We start from the raw sequence: 25,570 nt of genomic DNA on the forward strand, positions 1-25,570 counted from the left end.
TACATTCTTGTTGACAAATGGCCAAGTAGAAAAAAAAATCTAATTCAGTCTTCCTTGGCACCATGCCCACCCGTGCATAACATTTTATTGAATATTCCCTGTTTGCAGACAAACAAATGAAAAAAAAAAAAAAACGATTTCACCCGCTTGGCAGTGTGTTTCTAACATTTTCCTAACACCTTTTTCCATCTGTTAATTCTAACATCCCTGTCAGCCCTTTTCACCTCATTCATCATTCAGTCATTGCCACCGCAAATAAACAGGAATGCAAACAGGATGAACCCAAACCAGCTCAGGCACTGGGATCCCCAAGGCAACTTCAGAGCACCAGATGTTGTTCTGCAGATCACGTTAAGTGCAGATGTCATCCAAATTCCGAATATGTTGCCACACGCCGCCAAGTGTGAATGGGTTGTCTGAATGTAATTCTTTTGACCTTTATACCTTAACTGTTATTTGGGCATTTTCTGTCCAACCTGCAGTTAAAGATTTCACTTTACTGCTTAATGCATGTCAACTTCAATCTTTTCCTGATGCTTCCAAATTCATACTCAGGGCGATGCAGTGGCATTTGTGCAGGCTTCTATAAAAGTCAAAGGATTTTAGTTGAAAATGTATATACAATAGCAGGCTTTTTAGACAGCCATGCAATACATTTTACTCACCAGGACTCCATCTAGGACAGTAAAACTGCTATGTCACGACTAAAACAGTTTCCTTTGCCAAATAAATAATAATGTTTTGATCCCACACTACTATGCATGTGACATCACCACAATGTAAGGCAACCATTGATCTAGTGGAATCATTGCTGTGATTGTGTCATGGTGCTGTCAACTGGGTTTTTTGTGTTGAGGATTTGGGGTTGCATTCATAAAAAAGTGCTCTTTTAGCTGGAAAGCCTCTTAGAAACCAATGTTTGTGCAGGTGCTATAGTCTGCATATCATAAAAGCTTGTAAGCAATGGCTACACTGATGAGAAAAGTATGTGTATGTGGCCATCGATTGTTTATCTAATCAAATTATTTCAATCTATTTTTTTTGTCAGTCTTATATTTGGGGTCTACAGATTTAAATATGCAAAACACGTGGCAACTGCTCCCCAAGCTGTCATAGATTTTCTTCATGTCACTCTCACACGTACCCACACACACACACACACACACACAAGTGTTGACACACACCAGATTGTTAGCAAGTTTGCAAACAACAGAGGTGTTATGATGCTAATGTTTGGATAATGATGATCAATGAAGCAGAATCAGCAGAGTTACTAATGAGCAGCTAAAAAATATGATTTTTTTTTTTACCAGTTGCTTTAACCCTAACATTGAAAGAAAAAAAAATGTGTTGCTTTGCATTCCAGTCAGTGCTTTACGTACATTTTATTATTTTAACCTTCCTTTATATTACACATTGAAAACAAAGTGGTACTTTATTGTTAAAGTTACTCATGCTATTTGGATTTTTCAATATATCTCTGCATATATCAATGCAGAGCATTGATAATAATATTAGGTGACTAAACCAACCAGTCAGCACTTGTTTTTTTTAAACAGTCACGACAGGCTCTGGTTTTGACAATGCCCTGACGGTCCGTTCCTCTATGAAGAACAGCGTATTTTAAAGATGCATCGTGTTGACAGAAGGTGGGTCAAAACTAGAACAGCAGTTAATGGTTAATCAATGAAAGATTAATCGAAACGTATTTTGGTATTCAAACCATGTTTTTGATTTTAAAATGTAAATGGCCTCTGATTTCAGCCTGTTAAAAGGTGAATATTTTGTATTTTTGGGGGCAAAAAAAGATATTCACACACATCAGTTCTGATTGTTGATCAGTGATTAACATTTTTTGTTTGTTTTTTCTGACAAGCCACAAAGTGTTTTTGGTTCATAGTTATTTGGATTACTTGATTACTCAAAACAACAAGCATCAGATTAACCAACAAAGAAAATAATCGTGAGTTGCAGCACTAGTCGGAATACCGAGATTTAGACGTCACATCAGTTTCCATTACTTGAGCAAGTGAACACTCATGAAGTTGGATAATGACAGGATCGACATGGGATATGGATTCTTCCAGTCCAGTAGTTGATGCATAGTCGTGCTTAGCAACAAACAACCATTAATAAAAACAATAACTAATTGGATACTATGAGGACAAACAGAGAAAGTCACTCAAAGCTAACTAACAGATGAGCTGTTGAATAATTTCACTAGTCATACATGTTTTCTCCTCATAATAAGCAGTTTGAAACCTGATGGCGTGTTTAAATCTTGCATCATTGTCTGTCTCCTTACATATTTTAACACATGGGTTAACTTGTAGTCTCGCTGACAGCATGGTGACAAAAATCAAAATAGATGCATATAACTGCATATCACCGCATCCCCTCCAAGCTGTGAAGACAGAAGCATGAATCACCTCCATGTGTTTTTAGCACCCCAGCTATTCCCCATGTGGTTAATGACACATATTGCATAGTCACACCACCGTGCATCTTCTCAGCAACGTCATTTCTAAGCCAATTAGGCAAATCAATATGGCATCACCGTTATAACCGACATTATACTGCCGGTAAATTACTTCTACATGCTGCTGCAGAGTACTTCAGTGTGACACTAAGGTGCATGTAACCGGATGACAATAGCGATGACAGATTTATGGCACAGGGGGGAAATATATCCTGCTTGCGTGATTCATGGACACTTCAGGTAAAAAAAAAAAGTTGCATGAAAACAAGGATTTTTTTGTAGGACCATATTGTTACAGGAGGGTTGCGGGGCGTGCTGGAGCCTATCCCAGCTGTCTTCTTCGAGAGGCGGGGTACACCCTGGACTGGTCGCCAGCCAATCACAGGGCACATATAGACAAACAACCATTCACACTCACATTCATACCTATGGACAATTTGGAGTCACAAATTAACCTAGCATGTTTTTGGAATGTGGGAGGAAACCGGAGTACCCGGAGAAAACCCACGCATGCACGAGGAGAACATGCAAACTCCACACAGAGATGGCAGAGGGTGGAATTGAACTCGGGTCTATTAGCTGCGAGGCCTGCACGCTAACCACTCTTCGCCGTGCAGCCACTGAAATAGATACATTTGTGCAAAAAAAAAGGGGCAATATTCTTTTCAGCCTTTATCTAGCGGAGGTTGCCAGTGCCCAGAGCAAGCGCTAGCTAATGCTGGGACCTGGGTCTCTTATGTCAGTTTGCAAGCCCGATTTGGCTGGAAAGACATGGCAACCGGGACTGACAGGGAATTGTGTGTGTGTGTGGGGGGGGGGCATTGATTTTATGATGTGTAGTGAAGCCTGATTTACGGGGCGGGCTTATTGAGCTAAGCACGCAGCAGAGATTGAGGAAGGAGGTTATTCCTTCATGAGATCCTTCATGAAAACACAGAACTTTAAAAGCCGATTGAGTTGAGGGAGATTATCGATTTTTTTCACATTTTGAGCGCATAAACAGTCTCTAGGGACACTACGTTTATGTTTACTATGTGTACGTTTGTAAGATTATTAAAAAGTCAATGTTTCAGAGTAGGAAGCCTTTAAACTAAAATAATAACTACTACTACTATTTCTGCATTTTTGTTGTTTTTATTTTGAAAATATTTAACCCCCCCACCCCACGCTTGAGTGTAAAAGTTTTCACTGTCAGCACCATAATCATCACTGGAGTATTTTTTTGTTGTTGCTTTTAGGTTGAAAAATGCTTTCATGGTGACAGCGATGTCACACTGGGAAGAGCAGTGGTAAACGTCTCTGAGAAGTTGTGACACTCGATCTCAAACATGAGGCAGTTTGCTGAGCAGGAAGAAGGATGTAAAAATCGGGGGAAAGAGGGTGGGGGCGGGATTGACTAAAGTATGAGTGCAACAGGAGAAAACGTTCAAAGAAATGCAAGACTGATATATACACATCAGTCAAAAGTTTGGACACATTGCATTACTTCTGGTTTGTTTATTTTAGTTCATTTCTTTAGTTCCAGTTTCAATGCTTTTATTTTGTAATGCTGCTTGTGATGTTCCGTTCTGTTTCTGCAGCCTTTCCAGATTACATGCCCCTGGCGCTAATTTGTTTTCTGCCTACTTAGCTCAGCCAGTGGCTTCATTGGCATTGTATTTGTTTCAGGCTTTCTGCTCATTTCCTTTTCCTTGCTCAACATCTGCACATCTTCCAGCAGCCCTCCTTCAGCTCCCGCTGTTGCACCTCAGCTCTCCAAGCTTCCAAAGCTCCGGTGCCACCATGTCACCAGAAGCCTCAGACGCTACTGGAGCCTGCACCACATCTGTTCCCAACACTCCCAGAGCCTGCAACACATCAGCTCCCGATGCCCTTGGAGCACATCCCCGGTGCCGGCACCACGACGGAAACCATCTCGAGTTCAGAGCAGGAGGGACCCGTGACCCTCCTCTAAGCCTTTCAGCACGGTTCTCCCCGTTTCCGCTTCTGTTGATGAAGGACATCTGGAATATGCATTTGGAAGGAGTATCTCGTACCATCAGATGTGTGAATGGTGACACGCCAGGCCAATGACGCTTTATCTTACTGCTTCACCTTCCCGTTAGGGGCACGAGACGCTTCCTGATTCGCCATCACATCAGGTGGATGAGCCGCTTCCTGCTTCACTCTGGGCAGACGGTGTCCCCATGACACTGCTGTCCCCCTGTGCTTAGCTTCTGATAATTATTAACCTCTGCATCCACACCACGCCTTGCCGTGACGCAAACTTTTGACTGATAGTGTAGATTGGATCGGGGTGATAGAAAGTGACAGGGAGTTTTGTTTGGGCTCTTCTTATTTCCCTTCTAATGGGAACAGCCTTTGATGGCCCATATGCAGTTTATTTTCAAACCCCCAGTGATGGAATACAGAGCTGCATATGGCACATTCATTTTTTTTTCATTTCCACACCACATTTGGGACGCCGCTTCACCCCACCAGAAGCTAATTTTTAACTAAGAAAGGAACAGCTGCAAGACTGGAGTTTTACTAGAAAAACATCATTAAATAAGTTATTTGAACTACTTGTGGAGCATTATTTTGGCATTCCAATGAAATGCGCTCACATGCAGAAAACCCTGTGACTACACACAAAGAAGCGCATCCTAGTAAACAGTAAAAGTATTGTGTTGTTGAGCTTTACTGCCTGATGCAATCACATAATAATATTTCCTGAAAGTGTGTCATTTTCTCAAATTCCTGCACGTTTCTCGTTTTTTTTTTTCAAGCTGAAGGTCAATGAGCTTGACAATTTTGTGATTGAAACTTTGCAAGGGAAAATATTTACAAGGGTTCATCAGTATTTGGGTATATCAATATCATTAAGGCTGTTGCAATAAAACGTGTTCTCTAATCTGCAATAATGTTTTAATGGGGGTTTTTTTCTGCTTGTCTCCTGGATAGTTTGAGTTCATTTGAGCTGCACTGCATCTCAATTATGTGAGCATCTTTGAAATTGAGCAAGATACAAGGAAAATTGCTAATATGGCTTTGAAGATCAGAAACAATCTGGCAACGGAATCTTTTTCTTTCTTTTTTAGCATGGTAGCAAAAAGCTACAGTACACTCAACATAGGTAAAAAAAATGAACAAACCTCTCCTTCTTGTTACTTAGTTTTGTCTATTATTTGTACAAAAATATGCCTCCCACATCAATTTTATGATTGATGCTCAGTGGATGTGATATATTAAATCTGCATCATAAAAGTCTCCGTTTACAGGCTGGGATAATGGCTGCTCAATAATACCCATTGTACATGTGTGCGGTCCTGAAGTCCTTTGCGTGTTTAAAACTTGCATAAGCCTCTATGTATTTGAATTGCAGATAATGACCATGTTATGAAGAAGAAACCTCTTGCTATGCTGAAGTGCATAACTCGTTTAATTGTGAGACAATTTTATGCAAATATCACTGATGTAACCACTGATTTTTCCCAAGTGGGACAGTTGCCTCACAATGAGGAAAATACTGATTTAAATCATACCCATATCAACGCTGTGGCTGCATTTACCTGGCGTATATTTAAGATTAGCGGCACGGCGGTCTAGTGGCTAGCGCGTAGACCTCACAGCTAGGAGACCAGGGTTCAATTCCACCCTTGGCCATCTCTGTGTGGAGTTTGCATGTTCTCCCCGTGCATGCGTGGGTTTTCTCCAGGTACTCTGGTTTCCTCCCACATTCCAAAAACATGCTAGGTTAATTGGCGACTCCAAATTGTCCATAGGTATGAATGTGAGTGTGAATGGTTGTTTGTCTATATGTGCCCTGTGATTGGCTGGCGACCAGTCCAGGGTGTACCCCGCCTCTCGCCCGAAGACAGCTGGGATAAGCTCCAGCACCCCCGCGACCCTTGTGAGGAAAAAGCGGTAGAAAATGGATGAATGAATATTTAAGATTAGTTACTACATATAAAACTAATGCTGTGCTGTTCCAACACAGTCCAGAAAAAATTAAGGAAACATAAGTATCATTATGCTCCAATTAACACCCTCATTTAAATAAGTGCAAAGTCTCCTATAGTCGCCACGTGTGTGGTCTACAAAAGCAATAACATCCATTGTCAAATTAGTGCCGGGTTTAAAAAAATAACACAACACATCATCTGTGGCTGTATGCAACCTTGGAGACATTTGAAGTATCCACTTTCTCATGCACTCAAAATCATTCTTTAAGAATGACAGAAATGAAACAAGGCGGACAACAAGGCAATGCAGGTCAGAGCAAAAAATACAAAAGACAAAGGGAAAGCGGAGGGGAAGTAATTACCTCACGGGTGTACAAACATGCAGAGGAATGCACAAAAAATCATGTCAGATTTGTGGGAAACCATTTTGGAAATGCAAGGTCACAGGTATGACAAAAGACATTAGTGGAACGAACCGGCGCCTTCTGACTGCAATTGCCTAAGACAGGTACTAATTGCTGAGAAGCTGCAGCTGTTTCTCATTGACCAACCTCCTCCCGAGATCAGGAACACTGACCCCGACAGGAAATGCTACAATAAAAGTATATCTGTCATGTGGAACATGGCGCGTTGTCCAATCACTTGCTTCCAGTTAACACCCTGACCTCATTGCAGTTATCAGGTACAATTACAGCATGTACGATAATCCATTCCAGGGGCAAGCTGTCACCATCATAAAACCTATAACAAGCATTTTATAGGGTTCTATGATCGGAATCACAGGATTGAGCAATAAAAATGGAATCTATTGTTAAACGCAAAATCTCACAGAAACTGATCATGTAAATGGAACGTTTTCATTGTGAGGTGCCGGAATGTTCATGTAGGAAAATATTTCCTCTGGGGACAATAAAGCGATACAGTGTTTGGATTGCATCGGAGACGGTTTTCCTTAACCACAAGCACAGACATTACAGTTTGTGGAGGGAAATTTAGTGAAGCTACATCCGTTTCTGAAAGACTAGTCATACACAAAGTATTGCATCAGTAAATGTAAGGATTTTTTCATTTAATTAAAGGGATAGTTCGGCTCTTTTGACATGAAGTTATATGACACCCCCATAAGCTGTCAAGTCCGTCAACAGCGACTCACTCCTCACTCTAGCTGTAGACACGACGGCAGAGAAATATAACGCAGAGCGATTTCTGAGGTCTGATTTTTTTCCAATAGGCATTTTTGTGATGCATTTTTGTGCTTTTAAACGCATATTGTTTTGAGAAGCTAAACTCTTTACTTAACTGTCCCCAGCATCTAGCTGCAACTACTTTCCCCAGCACCGAAATCAGACAGGAACTGGGCTTGTGACACGAAATAGGGAGTCGCTTTTGACGGGCTTTACTACTTATGGGGGTGTCACACAACTTCATGTAAAAAAATCTGCATTTTCCCATTAACAAACTGTTTTTTTCATTGATACAAAAAACACATACTCTATGGTGGTAAAATAAGTGTAAAAAGTAATAAAACTAAATTCTACATTTTTTAATAAAAGGAAGAAAAAGGAATCAGGAAAAAATACGTTTTTCATAGGGCCCTCATTTTAATAATAAACAAATTATATTTGACTAAAATGCACTAAAAATCCCCTGACAACAAACGCAACCAACATTCCATACTTCCATACATCTTCTGAAAAATAAGGAATTGCTCAAGCATGGATACACCTGTGATACCAGAAAGGATTTTATTTTATTTTTTGATGTAAGTTAACATATATTATGGTCACCTCCTTGTTCACCTTTAGTCATATTACCCAGAGCAGCCAGGACATATAATATGTGCATAAAATTTCTACTTTGCAATTCATTAACTTCCCGTTCTGTGGTTATCATCACAGGTACCATGATGTGGTGCCATCGTAATATACAGTAAGTTAATCTTGTAGTTTTTTTTGGAGGTTCTGTACTGATTGCAGCTTCTGAGAACAAAACAAACCTCCCTATCAGCACCAAGCACGCCAATTTCCATCTTTACGCCTCCAAGAGTTTGGAAAACACATCACACCACAGCTTTAATACCCACTTAATTACTCTCATCTTTTACCCTGCTGATAAAATGAGCCCTGCTGCCACTGCCTCTTGTGTTTCTGTTATCTGTGCGTAAACGTGTTAGCATATGCCCCCTTTAATGACATTAATTAGCGGTAAATTGAGCTGATTTTCCTGTTAAGTGCTTGAAGAGCCAATACCATAACACAGCCTTAATATGCGTATGTCCCAATGTCTATCTAGTTGGGAAGGTGGTGCGACAGGGAGGTGGTCTATGTGCCGCAAGCACAGGGTTGGCAGGATGAGCACATTCACTGATAAAGAGGGTATCGGAACATATGTAATTACAATGCTCTGCTATTGGTGGTAGGGTTTCTTTTCCTTTTTCAATTATGTACGAGTATGTGGAGTAGTGGTCAAATATCAGCAAGGAGAAGCAAAGGAAAAAATTAACTATGAACCATATAAGGAAACCCCGCCTTTGTGACATCACAAAGGGGCAGTTTTACCACGCCTTTTGAAACCGAGCATTTGGAGCCATCACAAAATTCTTTCAGGGCTCACTTCTAATTGCGCAAACATCATTATCCGAAACTTTGGCATCGTTAAACATGAGAATACAACATTAACTACATTTATAGGCCACAAAAGTGAACTGATTATGTGATGCACTCAATTGTAGTCTGATGCATGTTCAAATTAAATAAAACCATTACCATTACCAAAGTGGAAAAAGTATAATAGGTCAACATTAAAGAAGTTTGGGATGTCTCTGAACGCTCGGTTTCAGAGGGCGTTCTAACAACTGGGGATTTGTGATGTCACAGACTGGCGGGCATCCCTATATGGGCGTGTACATGCTGCCCTCCCCCAAGCATTGCTTCCCCCGCTCTGCTTCGTCCTAGTTTACAGAACTAGACTATTACCTGGATAATCAATGTTTTAACGGCCCAAGAGAAACATGCTCGTATGTTCCTGGTCAGACTCTCTTAGAAATTATTGACAGAAAATCATCAAAAATAAATAAACCTAGGGAGCTGCTGGGAAGATTTCCACCATTTTTCAACAAGGGTATGATACTATCTGAGATCAGTTAGAGGGGTCAACCATGACTGGACAAAATAATTGTTTACATGTCCCTTGGATCAGGTACGGGAACCCCAGTGGAACTGATTCAGGACTCAGATGAGCTGCCGAATCTCTACCATACATACTTCCTGTTAGGGCTGTCACGGTAACCAATTTTGTCAATAAATAAATAAACAGACAAAGACCCAAAGTTACGCCCTGTTATGCTCACTCTCTTCTGTGTTTGTTTCATATGGACATAATGCAGCGTGAACCCTCTTGTCATCCAGCTAACAGATGGCGCAGAAGGACATACACTTGTGGGCTCGAATTTTTTTTGCTCGATAAATCGATACATCCATTATCGTGACATGCCTACATACAGTAAATGTATGTTGATGACCTTTCTCAATAATGTCTCTACCATCGATCAATCAATGTTCTATATGGGTCACTTAAAGCACCATAATCCCTTCATGTCATGTCAATAAAAGATGTCATCCGCTCATCCACAATAACGTTCCTTCTTCTCTATTTGCTGAGTAATGCGCTGATGTTCAGTAGTGCTCTCTGACTGGGCGAAACTAATGGCTGCGGTTCCTAATGCACAATGCTTTTGAAATAAAAGGTTTCTATTATGGGCTTGTGTGCAGATGGACTCCATTGACGGGAAACGTTGGACCACAAGTGACCTCCTAGAATTTCCGAATGCCTGCAGTCTTGTCCGACATAGCCACTCGCTTTTAATGGAAGACTACCTCCGCTGAGGAATGCGGTTATCAGCAGGAAGCGCTCATAAATCAGGCAAATTTTCCAGACGGGTTAACGGTTTAATGGCAGGTGATTGGTGTCATTGATTGGCTGTTACACACAGAGACCTTTATACAGGGCCCACAGACAGGAAGTCTTTTAAAAAACGAAAGTGATACGGTGAAAGAGCAGAGAGCCTTTGTCAACCTGACAAGTTCTGTGTCAAAATTTTGATATAAGAGCGATAACAGCGGCTTGTAGCTTAAGTGAGAATCAATTTCTAGTTGGGAAAAACTACATAGCCTTTGGAAAAGATCTAAAGAGTGAACCTCTGGCTGCTTTGTTCTCAGTCTAATACCAATATTTTGTCAACCCCCTTCTGTGTCTGACATCAACAGGCACCTTTTGGCATTTACTTTAGTTGCTCCGGGATTAGAAGCACAGGCTCAAATAAAGCTAAACCGTAGCACAAAGCAGGCAGGCAAGAAACTAATAATAATCATATGGAACTAAAATACAAAGAGCGTGGGCAAGAACAAAAATAACAAACCCCAAAGCTGAGTGGAAGGACAGGCAAAGAGCTGATTGGCTGGCAGAGGTATAAAGGCAGAATGGACACATCAAGAAAACATTGATAGGAAGAGATGTGAGAGAAAAGCACAGTGAGAACATATTTTTAGAATGCATGGTTGGAAACAACAACAATGTATCCAGCAATATACTAAAACACAGTCTGACAAAGATGCATTGTCCTTGTGTAGAGATTTATATACATGCAAGCCAACTAATTATTCAAAAAAAAAGTCCAATCTTTTCTTTCAGTCCCACACAATTGACTAATAAAGAAGTAAAAATGTAATCACAACACATAAACACACTTGAAAGTGTCTTATAGATTGGGCAACTTAACAATAGACGGTTTTCGGTGAACCAATATTACTGAGTAGTACTGATCTTGAAGACATAATTTATTTAGCTTTTTTTGTGTTTTTGTTTCATATTCTAAATTAGAAAACAATTGTCCAAAAACAACAAATATGGGGCTAGTATTTTAAAATAGGACGAACAGGGGCGGCCCTAGGATTTCACATTGTGCTGTGCTTTATAAGGTAGCAGCTGTACCATTACACCACCAGGGACTGACTGACAAGTGAGTGGGTGAATTCTGCCATTTGTTGTGCTTTCAATCGCTTTTTTTTTTTTTTTTGCTCTCCTGCCTCGGTCTGACTATATACGCACAATACTATGTTCCAAAAAAATATTTTAACCATTCTTATGTATGTAAACTGAATATCAATTTTCCACAATACAGTTCCCAGCTCACATTTGATCTACCTGTCACGTTTTGGGACGGCTTGTCTTCATCTCAAAATAGTACCACGAGAAACTCCAGGTAACATGCCACCTTGAACACATCAGTCAAAATGAGACACTCAAATAACAATAATATGATAAGGGATGCCTGTATTAAGGTCATGACAAGGGGCACATTTTATCCTCAGAGAGACGACAAAAGCAGCAAAGCCTGTAGCATATAACACAGCAGAATTCAAACTTATGTAGCCATGTTTTTTCGGCATTTCTGGCCATGTATCTTCAGACGTTACAGAAATGGCAACTCTGCTCAAGCAGTGCCAATCAGCTACCTCGAAGTGGAAAAGGAGCATAATTAAGATGTCTTGATTGCCTATAGTTGACTCTCTTTCAAGTCTTATTCCAGTGTGGGCAACGGTAGACAGTGCATTCAAATCAGAGGGGAGGATGCACCAATCCCCTGGCTCTTTCTGCAAAGTTAACTGTGGGTGCTATGAAGATTCGCCTCATTTGTAGTTGCAGTCTGCTTCCTTAAGCAAGTGTGAGTCAGCAAACGGCAGGGGGTGAAACAAGAGAGTGTGTGCATGTTATGCATGTGTGCTATACTCTCCCCAAGCTGAAGTGTGATGAAAGTGGAAGAAGAGTGTTCCTTCTCTCTCCTGTCTCATATTTCTCAGTATAATGTACAACCTATTCATGTGACGCCCTTTAAAGGCATGGTGGGACTCACTCCGCGGCCTGGCCCGAAACTCAATATGCTAATGTCTTCCTAGGGAGCAATGGAGGGAGAGAAAACATAACCTGTCATTTACCCCCGGCAAAACCACTGAAGTATTTATGGCAAAACCACCGGAAATTTCCAACAGACAAATGAGTTTAAATATGCAATAAATGGAAACGTGCCACTGGTTGTTTGACTCATTAAAAAATCATGACACTAAACCTCTCCACCTCAGATGGAGGAAAAAAGGCTGATCTGTCAAAGCTCTAATGTCTGTCAACAACTCCACTGCTGGCAGTTGCCCCAGGATGCCACAGCGAGACCATAAAGAATCGGTTTCCTCACATAGTCATCGCAAAGAAACCTTCATCATAATTTGTTTACAGCTCTGAGACGAAGTGTTGACAACGTCATCTCCCTCACTGGAATAATTGCCATAATGATTGGGGAGGTTTTGAAGGGAACACATAGAGACACGAGAAAACAGGACCATTTTTGGAAGGTGTGTGGAAAATAGAGTCAAGCTGCAGCGCCTGCAACATCGACACGTTCTTCTTATTTCCCTTTTTCTTTCTCATCACTTCAATTACTTTTTCAAGCGTACTGATACTGCAGCCAAAGGCGGCCTGTGGGACTTCAGATCTCGCACTTCTACTCAGGCAGAATCTCAGTGTTTTCACCGTGATGCAATCATCAACAGTTTCAGGTTCACATTCAATACATTCCCATAAATAACATTTATTGTGACATATGTTTGTGAACCACAGTTCCGACTAGAGGAACAAATATTACGGGTAAGTCTTGTCTCTTGCCTCCAAACAGGTGCTACACGCTTCATAGAACAATGGCAAACATAGTGAGACCTGTCAATTATATGACTTTGTCTCTCTAGGGCAGGAGGGCCTAAAAGCCATCCACATTGGCATACACATTGTAAAAGAGTGGAGTGGAGCAATGTAAAGAAACTATAGTAGAAAAAAATTCAACAGTGGGACTATTAATGAACAAGGTCAGTCCATAAACACGAACGAGCCAGTATGCCAATTATATTATATATTAGGGGCAAAATAAATGAACATAAACAGAATACAGAAAAAAAAATACACTTTGTGCCGACAGCAAACACCCGCTGAGACATCAGTTCGACAACGTACTATACACAAACAGAACAGCACAAAATGGTGTGCGCTCACACAAAGCCAGCGTACAAGTAATGCTGCTCTTTAATGCAGTTGAAAAGCCGACATTTCAAGAAATGCTACAAACATTTAACATTCATTCATTTTCTACCCCTTTTCATCATGAGGGTCGCGGGTGCTGGAGCCTATCCCAGCTGTCTTGGGGCGAGAGGCGGGGTACACCCTGGACTGGTCGCCAGCCAATCACAGGGCACATATGTATAGACAAACAACCATTCACACTCACACAAACATTTAACAGACAGTCCAAATTGGCAATTCTGTAACTTTAAAAGGGAAATATTAAAGAAATATTGCATTATTATGATAGATTGTTATTCATTCTTATTCTTATTATATATAATGAAAACAAACCAAAAATGTTGCCATTAATATGGTTTAGCGTCAATTTGTGAGACAATAAACATTCCAAAACATGCCTGCATTGTTTTGTGACTCTGTAAAATAGACAAAGTTAATCCAGTCATATTTTTTCATTGTACTTTTCTTAAAATTAATGTTACAAATTTGTCTCCTCCCGTCTTGTTCTTGTAGGCCCAATCTCATGCATTGTCTGGTCTCGTGAGACACCCTTAACAAAGGCATTACAATGATCTGTAGGGCGCGTCAACCACTAATGATGTAGAATCATAATCTGGGTGGACATGTTACACTTTGAGCAATGATTGCATACGTGGTAGATAACGGGTGAGCAGGATGGCTTGGAGATCCCATACTCTCTGAAAAAGTACTTTTTTTTAGCCACATTTGGCCACTCCGGACTGTTTACTCTCTCACAGTACAAAGTTTAAATAATGAATTTTGCCTCTAAACATAACTGAAGCCAGTGTAGAAGATTTAAAATAGTTTTTATTTATTTTCATGAAGCTACTACCTCCCCTAAAGTCTTCTTGCGCCTCAAATTTGAAAACCGCTGGCCAAGAGCAGCCATACATTTTCTATGCCACTTATCTTCATGAGGGTCACGGGGGTATCCTGGAGCCTATCTGCCCTAGCGCAATAAGGACAAATAACGTATTATAGTATATGGTCATGCTTTCATAGGCTTCCGCAAACCCACGTTCGGAGTGAGAACAAGCGGATAGATGATCATGCTTTAATATTCAATAATTGACTTGATTGCAGTTTGAACTGAGCAATATTTTTTTTTCTTCCATAAATTACACATAGTGTTCTGATTATTGCATTGCCAAGTCTGTGCAGCAGGGCTTCCCTGATCCTTAATTCAAACCCAAATTTTGAGCACAACAGATAGGCAGGCAAAATACTGTATTGTCAGCAATACAATAATAACGCATAATCCTGGGGGCGCCCCTTTTAACAAATATAATGATATGTTTTGTTTCCCCAGAAGGAGGTCTTAAAAAGATTGGTCGTTTTCTAATAGGTATATTCATGAGCTGCTGGTTTTCGATTCTGAAATAATTTTAATTCTTCTTCGCAGAAGGCAGGATCCATGTGCATTCCTCTTCTGCCAGCCACCAGAGCCATACTGAATCCCCCTTCATGGTCATCATCCTCTTACCTTCCCACAGCCTCCACTACTGCTCCCCATTGAGTCCAGGAGATAACAGATATCATTATAATGCAAGTCCTTACAGGCAAGCTGAGGTCACATTTAATTTGCCATGGCCTGGTATCGACACAAGGCAATCAGCGTTTTACACCTGCTAGTGGAGCAGATGAGCGACAGGCTCTAAGCCCAGTAGCTGAACGACAGATTTAGCGAGACTGAGGAAGCGGGATGGAACAACTGTGAAGAATCAGGAGAAATGTATTCGTCAGACAGAGAGCACAGTTACAAAAGAAGAGTGAGAGAGTTCACGAGTCAGATTTGCATTTTAATAAAAAGTAACCTACTTTGGCCCACGGAGATTACTGAGAGTTGAACTAGATTCACGTCAGAGCTCCTGAACATGGACGATCTCGCTATGCTGTGCTGTAGTGCCGGCCGGTACTGTTTCTACACCACATTTCAGAGTGATGAATGGTGCATTTCAATAACCTGCTATTAAGGATATTGATTTGTGTATGAAAGAAAGTTACATGTGTCGCCAGACATTTGCAGAATTTCTGTTTAAAGATCAACAGATCAATTTCTCCCTAGCCAAGAAGTGACAACCTATTTCCTGTGAATGACTCCCTGCGTGTTTTTAAGTCATCCATCTCTTCAGGGATACAAGTGACCAATTACACTCACTCACACTTTACTCTAAGTAAGGGTTTTTTTTTTCAGCGAAATCACAGCTTTGACTTTCACTCTTCCGTGTTTCACTTTGCTACTTTCTCAGCTGCAGCCATTGCAGGAAAATGAAAAAAATGGTCTGGAAAATACAAGACAGCTCAGCAAAGAATGATGATCTCTTGCTCCAAGTCAAGTCGCTTTCTCATTCCACAGCAGACAGGAGTGATGAAATAGCACAGACTGGACTGGAAGGAAGGAAGGAAGGAAGGAAGGAAGGAAGGAAAGAAGGAAGGAAAGAAAATGGACACAGGCAATGCTCAGCTTCTGGTCAGGGATCTGCATACAAATTTGGTCTTTGGCAACATGTGAAACATAGCCACACGTGTATTTCCCTTTTATGTGCGTTTAAAAAAAAGAAAATGTGTTAGCATGGATGATGGGCAGAATTTCAAAAAATAGTCCAGTTTTCTTCGTCAAACGGGGCGTCAAACTCACACCCGGGGGCCAAATCCGGCCTGCGGGACCTGTTTGGAAAATAGCATTGAGTTGTCCCGCCTCACGGACAAAGTGCTTACAGCGATCTGCATGATAAAGCGACTCCAGTCCGCTGTAAACTACTCCTTAAATGTAAAAGTGGAAACAACACCGGAAGTCCTCCCAAGCGCTTAAGAGTGTGACCATCCACAGCGGAGTGAACGTGCCTGGAGGCAGGCATTGGGTGGAATAAATTAAAGCAGACCGTTTTCGCAGGAAGCACGAAATCCAAAGAAGTACAGCTGGAATAGGTGCAGATTCTGGAAGATCTAGAAAGCTTTTTGCGCTGGTTACCGCAGGAAGCACGAAATCCAAAGAAGTATAGCTGGAATAGGTGCAGATTCTGGAAGATCTAGAAAGCTTTCTGCGCTGGTTATCATTTGTAGCTGCTCTGTAGGAGTCCACAACTCAATACAAAGGGCCGAAAAATTAGCATAACAGGTCCTCTATAAAAAGGTGCTAGAGTCAAAGCGAAAGTCAAAATAATTTAACTGTACACGACTAAAAACGGCAGCACTATAAAATACAAATGCACTGTACAAAATAAAACCGTAAAGAGGAATAAGACAGACCAAAGTGATCATTTTAACACAGCAGAGCATGCTGGGAAATGGATAATACTGCACCAGCAGTATCGACTTTTGGGGGTCCAAGGCAAACCCAGCTGTTGGGGCCCCCCACATCCTTGTACTACCCTGACAAACTTTTTCCATTTTAATTTCAATTTTTTACAAAAGGTGACTACTGTATGTAATTTAGGCCCCCTTTTCCTGCTTTTGAAATCTGTTACAGTTATGTGTCAGCTTAATTTGCTAGCTCCATTGCCATGTTTATTTCTCGCCTGCCTTAAAAGAAAATGAAATATTAATGTTTATCATCTACTAACGAGTGTGAATATGAGAAAATTATCATATTCCATAGTCCTTAAATTCCCCCCAGGGGATTATTATTACTTAAATTAATAATCTAAACACTTACTGCAATTGATAGGAATATTAGGTGTTAAACTTCGGGAATGAGCTGCAACATAAGTTCCACCGTTTTGTATTTCTGAATTAATATTCTTTATCAAGTAATTTTTCATGTGACATATTAACGATGTGCAAATGGGCTGAAATTGACATCAGATTGTGTTTTATACACAACAGTCCCAAAGAAATGATTCAAATGTGCAGATTGAGAGCGAATGAGAGCTGTGTGTGCACTCGATCACAATCCCGCCTCTCCTGGCTTGGACAAAAAAACTGAATGACTGACAGATATTTGTTAGAGAGAGAGGAGGAAAGCAAACACCCATGTATGTGTCAATATAAAGTAACAATGCCGGCAAAATTATTGACTTTAATTGATTTGATTATTGTGACATGGCTACTGCCGTCCCGCTTTGTCCTTTCTTTGCTGTGTTGCGCAATGAGGCCCTGCACCTTAAGTTGCCATGGATACGCCATAGCGAGTATGAATGGCAGACTTTTATTGGGCCTCCGGGAACAACTGATTGCGACCTAAACTGAATTCTGCCCGGCAACAAATGCAATGTATGATATGTGTATCGTTCTCTTCATTTATCCACTCGTCCATTTATCTATCTCCGTCGTACTGCTGCTTGCAAAGAGAGTCTGAGGCCTACCCTGACAAGAGCTACATTCATGCGCCTAATTTAAGAGCTTCTTCTTCTGTCTGATTAACAATTAACTGCGCTATCAGTCAGCCTCCTCCATTGCGGTGTAATCAGTGTCATCAGCATGGTGCATATTTGCAGCTGGACTCCTACATACTTGCAATTTTCACGGATACAAAAAAGTGGCCACAGAGATTAGATGACATAGAATGAGATGACAAATGAGCTACTTTTTATTGCATGGTATAACTACCACCATATAGTGTTATACAGCTATGTCGGAATATGCATATTCACTGCAGGAGGGTGCTTTGGTGTCACATGCTGATTCAGGCAGTGAAGTATATGTCGTCTCTGTTGGGGCTGCACATTTTTTGCGTGTACTTTGAAAAGGCTGCGCTCAGGCACACTGAGAGCCTTGACCTGCTCTGTCATGCGTAAGCACCTTTAAAAGGATTATGATACAGTGTCAGAGTGGATTTTGGTAAATAGACGCTAAGAAATCCTCTATGAGACTGCATCCGCCCCACTGTGGTGAAGTTGTATCATATTAAATCACGGAGGGCAGCATCCGCCATCGTCTTGTCTTTGCAAATGTTCCACGGGGGAAAAACAACAAATGGATTTCTCACCCATACACCTGATGGATGTTTTTCTGTTTGAGGCCAACATGCCTGTCAGTTAGTTGATCATCTCACTGCACAGTACCTACTTGGATCGACTCCACTTTCTAAAGCAGTCTATTTTCCTGCTGCCCACAGTCTCCTCCTAAATCCAATGTCTTTTTCTCAAACGTGTTAAGAAGTGAATACAGGAGAGCCTTGCTCTCTCTCCGTAATTGTTTATTAGCATGACCCGTTCAATGCAGCATGGTATGTTTCCCACAGGGGGAAAACCACACCAAACCGAAGCAGGCTGAGACAAGTAGAGCTAACCTGGAGGATTCAAGCCTGCTATACAATTTATACTGCCCATGAAATCTTGACAACGTCACTAAAATATCCAAGAAAAGCTATGCAGAGTCAAGACACTTTTACAACTGATGTAAAGCTTATGATTATTATTTAGGTTGTCCTAAAAGGAGACAAAGCACAATGTATTCTTTGCTTTCTGGCAATATAATCTGTGCTGGTACAAGTCAACAACAAAAAGTACATTTTATCTTACCAGGAAAAGTAAAACAAGGTTCTAAAATTGAGTCAAACCGCTGTCTTTCTACAATATTTATTAGGGCTGCTCCAGTCAATTGGCCACCAATCGGGATCTGCCGATATTTGCTTCAACGCCAACCCCATGGCAGATAATTATAAGCAGCTGGTGGAAAATCTCTTGAAGTCCTACAAACGTCACTGAAGATACACATGTTGCGATCCCATCTAGATTTCTTTCCATTGAACTGTGAAGTAAGTGATGAGCACGGGGAACGATTCCACCAGGACATTGCAGCTAGTGGAAAGTGGATCTATCTATACTTGCTGACTATCATTGGAACGTGAAAGGGATGAGTACTGCTGAGTATAAGAGACAAGCCAAAAAGCGTAGTTCACCTACTGAATAAAGGGAACTTTAAGGGATATTTAAATATGGTAAAACAATATCATGAAATATATTGAACACATTAGCTAACCAGCACCAGTTAGCAATTGATTTTCATTCATTCATTCATTTTCTACCGCTTATCCTCACGAGAGTTGCGGGGGTGCTGGAGCCTATCCCAGCTGTCTTCAGGCGATAAGAGTTTTACACCCTGGACTGGTTGCCAGCCAATCACAGGGCAAATATAGACAAACAACAATTCACACTCACATTCATACCTATGGACAATTTGGAGTCACCAATTAACCTAGCATGTTTTTGGAATGTGGGAGGAAACCAGGGAGAACATGCAAACATGCCTGCGTGTTAACCACTCAAATGCCGTGCAGCCCCAATTGATTTTCAGTTTATCTAAAATAAATGTGATTTTGCCACATTTATCTCAGAAGCAAATTGAGTCCAAAAATTACTAGATCAGTAAAATATTAAAGACGTACTATGTGTGTCTATTTACATATTTAGTTATTCAATATACTTGGCTGTGTCTGCTTGCATTGTCACTGAAATCAATGTATCAAATGCTGGAATAATAGTATGAGAAAAAGAAGATACATTTACTCCATTTTACATTCACAAATGGCCCACTGAGGACGATCATAACACTGATGTGGCCCAGAATAAAAAATGAGTTTGACACCCGTGCTCCCAGTGTATACGTATGTAGTGCACCAGCTCTACATGAAGGGTGCGGCCAATTAACAGAATTCCCTAATGGAGAACACTCATCAGGATGCAGCGAACATCTCAAATCCACCTCCGCCTGCTGCAGTCCATCACCGTTACTGAAACGTTAACAGCGCCAAGGCTCCGTTGTGCCAAACGCTGATGTCTTCATCCTTTAATCTGTTTGAAAATAGGACTACAATGCCTTTCAGGCACGTGTAATGAATTCTTAAAATGTATTATTCAAAACTAAATCAACAATGTCAGGTTGCCTCCAAAGTTATCACTGTTACAGGAAGCTTTTTGTCCTTTTACTGGGAAATAAATGCATTTTTTTTCATTTAATTTAACAATGTGAAATGGGGCGTTCAGTGGACAGAGTTGTGCTAGTGGCTGACTTCACACGCAGCGAAGGAGAAAGTGTTTCAGCTGTTTAACTTGTTCTCACAGAAACACAAAAACTTTACTTTTTGCCCTAGACTACTTTTGGAATTATCCGGAATGTTGCCAAGTGAATTTTCTATTACACAATGGGACTTTCCAAGCAGGGAAAGCAGCAGTGACATCCAAACAGACTCAGAGACACACAGTATAAACAACATTATGGGAAAGAAACAAAAAATTAATTGTTAGTCAAAAGAAAATGTTGATGTGTTAAAATGTAGAATGCTGAAAGGTCTTTTGCACAGGGAGGAGACATAGAGGGCTTTGCTATATCTAAAAGTTATTTTTGTCATTTTAAATGCTGCAAAATAAAGACCCTGAGGGACCTCTTGATAAAGGTAATAAAAGAATTTACTTGTTTTGCAGATTTATCAAAGACGCAAGGAGCCAAAGCTTTTAGTCCAGTTGATGTTTCAATAGATTAGTTGTTGTCAAAGAGTAAAGGTTATGTTCTTCAGACATCTTCGACCATTAAATGGACATGTTGAATAAATAGAGCATGTGGGGCAGGGACTGAATAAGAATTGGTACCAAAAAGCTTGAAATGCAAACCAGAAATCATGATCAATAGGCTGTCTTCGGGCGAGAGGCGGGGTACACCCTGGACTGGTCACCAGCCAATCACAGGGCACATATAGACAAACAACCATTCACACTCACATTCATACCTATGGACAATTTGGAGTCGCCAATTAACCTAGCATGTTTTTGGAATGTGGGAGGAAACCGGAGTATCTGGAGAAAACCCATGCATGCACGGGAGAACATGCAAAGTCCACACAGAGATGCCCAAGAGGGGAATCGAACCAGGGTCTCCTAGCTGTGAGGCCTGTGCGCTAACCACTTACTCACATCAGACAAATTACAGTAATTTTGCTCTAACATGTAATCCCACAGATCTGCTGTTGAATATACCACTGTAGATTTCTTAAAAAATTTGACCCCAGCAACAGAAACTTAGCAATTGGGAGGAGCGTACAGACAAATTGACATATGATGAAAGACATGAACTTTAAGACCAGATGCGGAGTAAAAGGACAACTCACATAACCTTCAAGCATCCTATGCCCCTCCCTGCACTCAGACTGCCATAGGAATGCACAAACAAACACAGATCTGCTTTTCTTTTCTTTATACAGTACGAACACCCACCCAAACACAAAGGTGGATCTATTTCACATTTTCAGCTCAGGGTTGCAGAAGATGTCGCCTCTCATTGTCAGTTTAAGGCAGGATGTTTGATCCCACCTAATGTCGCTATGCAAATCAGCCATTGTTATTCTTTCTGTGCGCGTCCTCGTTTTCTTTGCGGCGTGATAAGTCCCAGACAATTATCTCTCCACCTCAGATGCTGCATCCTGTGGCCTATTTCCTAAAAATAGGGCAGTGTTTTGACACTGCCAAAACAAAAAGAAAAAAAACTGCTTAACTCATTAAAGGAGAAAAAAGCAGTGGTTTATAACAGTTTAAAATGAAAGAGTTTGGTTCCACTGAAATGGCTTTAGCCATTTGTTTTGAGCTTTATTGGTTTTGTTTGCCTAGTGAAGAAAAAGCACCCATGAGCAAAAGCGTTGCCACTCAGGCATTGATCGGATTGTGACTGGGTGAAAAAGTAGTAAATTAAGAGTCCCGTCTCAATCTGACACTAACAAAAACAAAACAGAACAAGCAGCTTTTTCCCCCCAAGACAGAAACAGAAAAAGAAACTTAATAATATATGAGACAAAAGGCAACAACTAAAACTAAAAAATGGAAATAAATTAAAGTCAAATTGCATTTTGCAAGCTCAAAGTTGCCCTACTATGTGGAAAAAGGATTTTGAGAATTAAATTATATTTTATTGTCCTAGAAGTAGTACTATCACAAGAAAAAGCTGCAAAGTTATGGGAATAAAGTCGTAATATCACAGAGAAAAATATTAAAGTCTGATGATGTCCACAAAAAAAATTAATCAGAAAAGGACTAATAATATTATGAGAAACAAAGTCATAATGTTAAGAGAATATGCAGTGGTGTGAAAAAGTGTCTTCAAGATTGTATTCAAAATGTATTACATTTTTCAACGCATATTGTTTTGAAAAACTCTCTACTTAAATCCAACCAGAACTGGGTTCACAAGACCAAGTGGGGGGTAAGTCACCGTTGATGCACTACACTGCTGATGGGGATGTTATACAACTTCTTCTCTTTAATGTTACATTGTTGCATGTAATAAATCACATCTGTTATGTTGAGTATGTGCTAAACTATGAGGACTACAGTGATTTGCAGCTATAATCATATAAACATATACTGCAAAAACATTGAATAAATCGGAGGAACAGTGTTGAATACTTTCCACAAAGTTATGTCGCAATGGCAACATGCAAATGAGTTGATGTTTGCATTGACACACATTGTGAACTTCAGAGTATTTACAGGATATTTATCTGGTTTTTGTCAATATTTAAACAATAACAAAAGTGACACTGATTCAAAATCCAAAATATGGTGTCGTGTCCATGATACTTGTTAAGAGACAGTTTTCTACTGATACATTTTTCCTAATAAATACGCTGTTAATTTTTTTTTCCATCATGTTTCTGCGAAAGGTGAAGTATGTTACTCTTATGCCAACAAACGATGAAGAACATAGTGTCGAGTATTGCACAGAGTTTGAAACCGGGTCCATCCACTAGCCCTGTGCAACTTGCAAAAACGACACCATTACGTTGCGTCCTGGTCAGGAAAAAAACTCATAAATTGTAATAAAATAAATATCATTTCCCCATACTGTTAATGTGTATGCACTAAAAAACTAAGGAAATTACGCATGTGTAAATCTCCCATGTAAAAATGTCATAATTGTTGTTTTCCCCCAAAACCTCCAAAATTTTATCATATAAAGTGTAAAATGAATAATAACCAAATAAATGATGTTTTAATGTAAATATTACATGAGTATTCTGACATGAAATAGACAAAAAGGTGATATTTCCCTGCATGTTTTGCTTCATAAACTGAAACAAAACAAGTAATACTTTATTTGAATACACAATATGGTTGAAAAGTACCTTTTGTTTGCTATGTTATGCTTTTGGTGCCATTTTCAGGAGAATGACCCACACTGTCCACACTCGGTCAGACAAAAACACCTCAATGGACATACAAAAGTGTAGTACACACCTCATAAAATGACATCTATTCTCATGTTTTGACTTCAATCATGCAACATGATGACATCAACACTGTTGACTTCATTGTTTCCTCCTTTCAATGTTGCCCTAACCTGCCAATGGATGGAAGAAAGGGCTGTGGTCTGTGGGATGCTGTGCCAAGGAAGGGGTCTGTACATGCATATGCATGACGGTGTGACTTATCAAAGAGAATACACAAGTAGGTGTGTCTCTTTGATTCTCCTTGATGGGAAATGCAAAGATGGGCCCGCAATAATCTGCAGCTTTCTTTCCCGTAATCCTGCAGTTTTAGCCACATAATGAGCAGTGTGAGGGGGAGTGGGAGCATGTTGCATAAGCCCTGGCAGTGTGTGTGTGTGTGTGTTTGAGGGTGGAGCAAGGTGGATATGCAAGTTTTCCCACAAGCTCCTGATAATAAATGAGTTGTTATGTATTCTAGTGCATTCATTGTCTTATACAGTATACTTTCAGTACACACACATAAACATAGCAGGTGCTTCCTGCACCCAGCATGCACCCTTCTTCAATGACCCATGCCAGTGCGTGCACACGTCTGCTTGCCAAGAAATGTGATTGTTGCCCTTTTCCGGTGGGACGAAGAGCAGGGTGGGGGGGGGGGGGTGGCGAGGCGGAATCCAGTGCTTATTAGAATTGCTCAAAGTCCTGCCTCGTGAAAGCTTGGGAGGACCCAATTTCCTGTCACTTTTGAGTGGGACGAGTCCACAGCATAAAATCACCAATTATCGAGGAGTGGAAGCTGATGCTGTGTGTGGTGCTACTGAGCCGCCAAGTGGAGTGTCTGTGAACTTCATCAAGAAGGGGCACGTCCTGCTTAAGTTGCATGCATTACTAATAGAATAGGGGAGCGTGCGCAAATCTATTTACATCATGATTTAATTATGAATCAAGGTCGTTTATGAAACATCATCCTCAAACCCTCAGGATTTGCAAACTCCGGGTTAGCACATTTTGCGATGCGCAATAAACCATCATGTCTGCATTGTGTGCAAACTTACTACATTGTCTTTGTGTCTACTCACCATCAGTAATAATGGTCTTCATGGTTTAGACGGGGCTCAATGTATAGAAGCGGTGTAAATCCAAGCAGTTTTGCAGACAGATATCCAGGGAAAAAATTGCCAATCCGGAGATTTAAGGGAGAAGGGCACCCCTGCAAACTTTAGCCGCGGGTCTTGCCGAGTGGGCAGCCCCGTCTGTGGCTGCACCCGAGCTCAGTCATTGGGGCTACTTGACGCCAAGAGTCAGTGATAAACATCCAGTTTTCAATCAGCGCAATCGAGACACCAGTCGAAGCCAAAAATGTGCTCAAAAACAGCTCCGAGGAAGACCTGGAGGTGGAAAGGAAAAGGGAAAAAAGTAGAGCTCAGCAGCACAGGCGGAAAAACAAGATTGAATCCATGTTTTTTTAAAGCACAATCCCCTTGCTCCTGTCCTGTATTTCCCAAGTAAAAAGTGTGTGGATGCGCATGGATGGTGCGCGCCACTGTGCAGGATGATGGTGATGGGGGGGAGGAGGAGGTAGGGCGGGGCTGCGAGGGAGGAGACGGGGAGAGAATTCAGAGATAAATGTTTTATGTGTCTGCATCACGCTACTAAAACGTCCATCCTATAATCTCAAACAATACTCACAGTAAAGAAACAAATGATTATTATAATGTCCTGCTGCCTTTTATTTTCTGCCTGGTTTCACACAATCCCTAAAGTTATTTTTAGATTAATCCCTACCGGGCACATTTTTTATATATATTTTACATCAGGCTGGAGACGATTTGATGAGTGAGTGTGACACTTAATTGCTTATTCACATAG

General features: G+C 40.7%; 1 protein-coding gene across 1 annotated transcript in view; it reads right to left on the reverse strand.

Moving 5' to 3' along the window:
- The window catches only part of rtn4r (reticulon 4 receptor), a 48,304-nt gene extending 23,071 nt beyond the window's left edge, over positions 1-25,233 (reverse strand). Inside the window, exon 1 of the mRNA XM_058070775.1 lies at positions 24,781-25,233. Within this exon, the coding sequence (XP_057926758.1) occupies positions 24,781-24,802 (22 nt within the window). The 5' untranslated portion in view covers positions 24,803-25,233. The remainder of the gene's footprint in view (positions 1-24,780) is intronic.
- Between the last annotated feature and the right edge of the window lie 337 nt (positions 25,234-25,570).

Source organism: Doryrhamphus excisus, chromosome 4 (genome assembly GCF_030265055.1).
Source record: "Doryrhamphus excisus isolate RoL2022-K1 chromosome 4, RoL_Dexc_1.0, whole genome shotgun sequence".
Lineage (NCBI taxonomy): Eukaryota > Metazoa > Chordata > Actinopteri > Syngnathiformes > Syngnathidae > Doryrhamphus > Doryrhamphus excisus.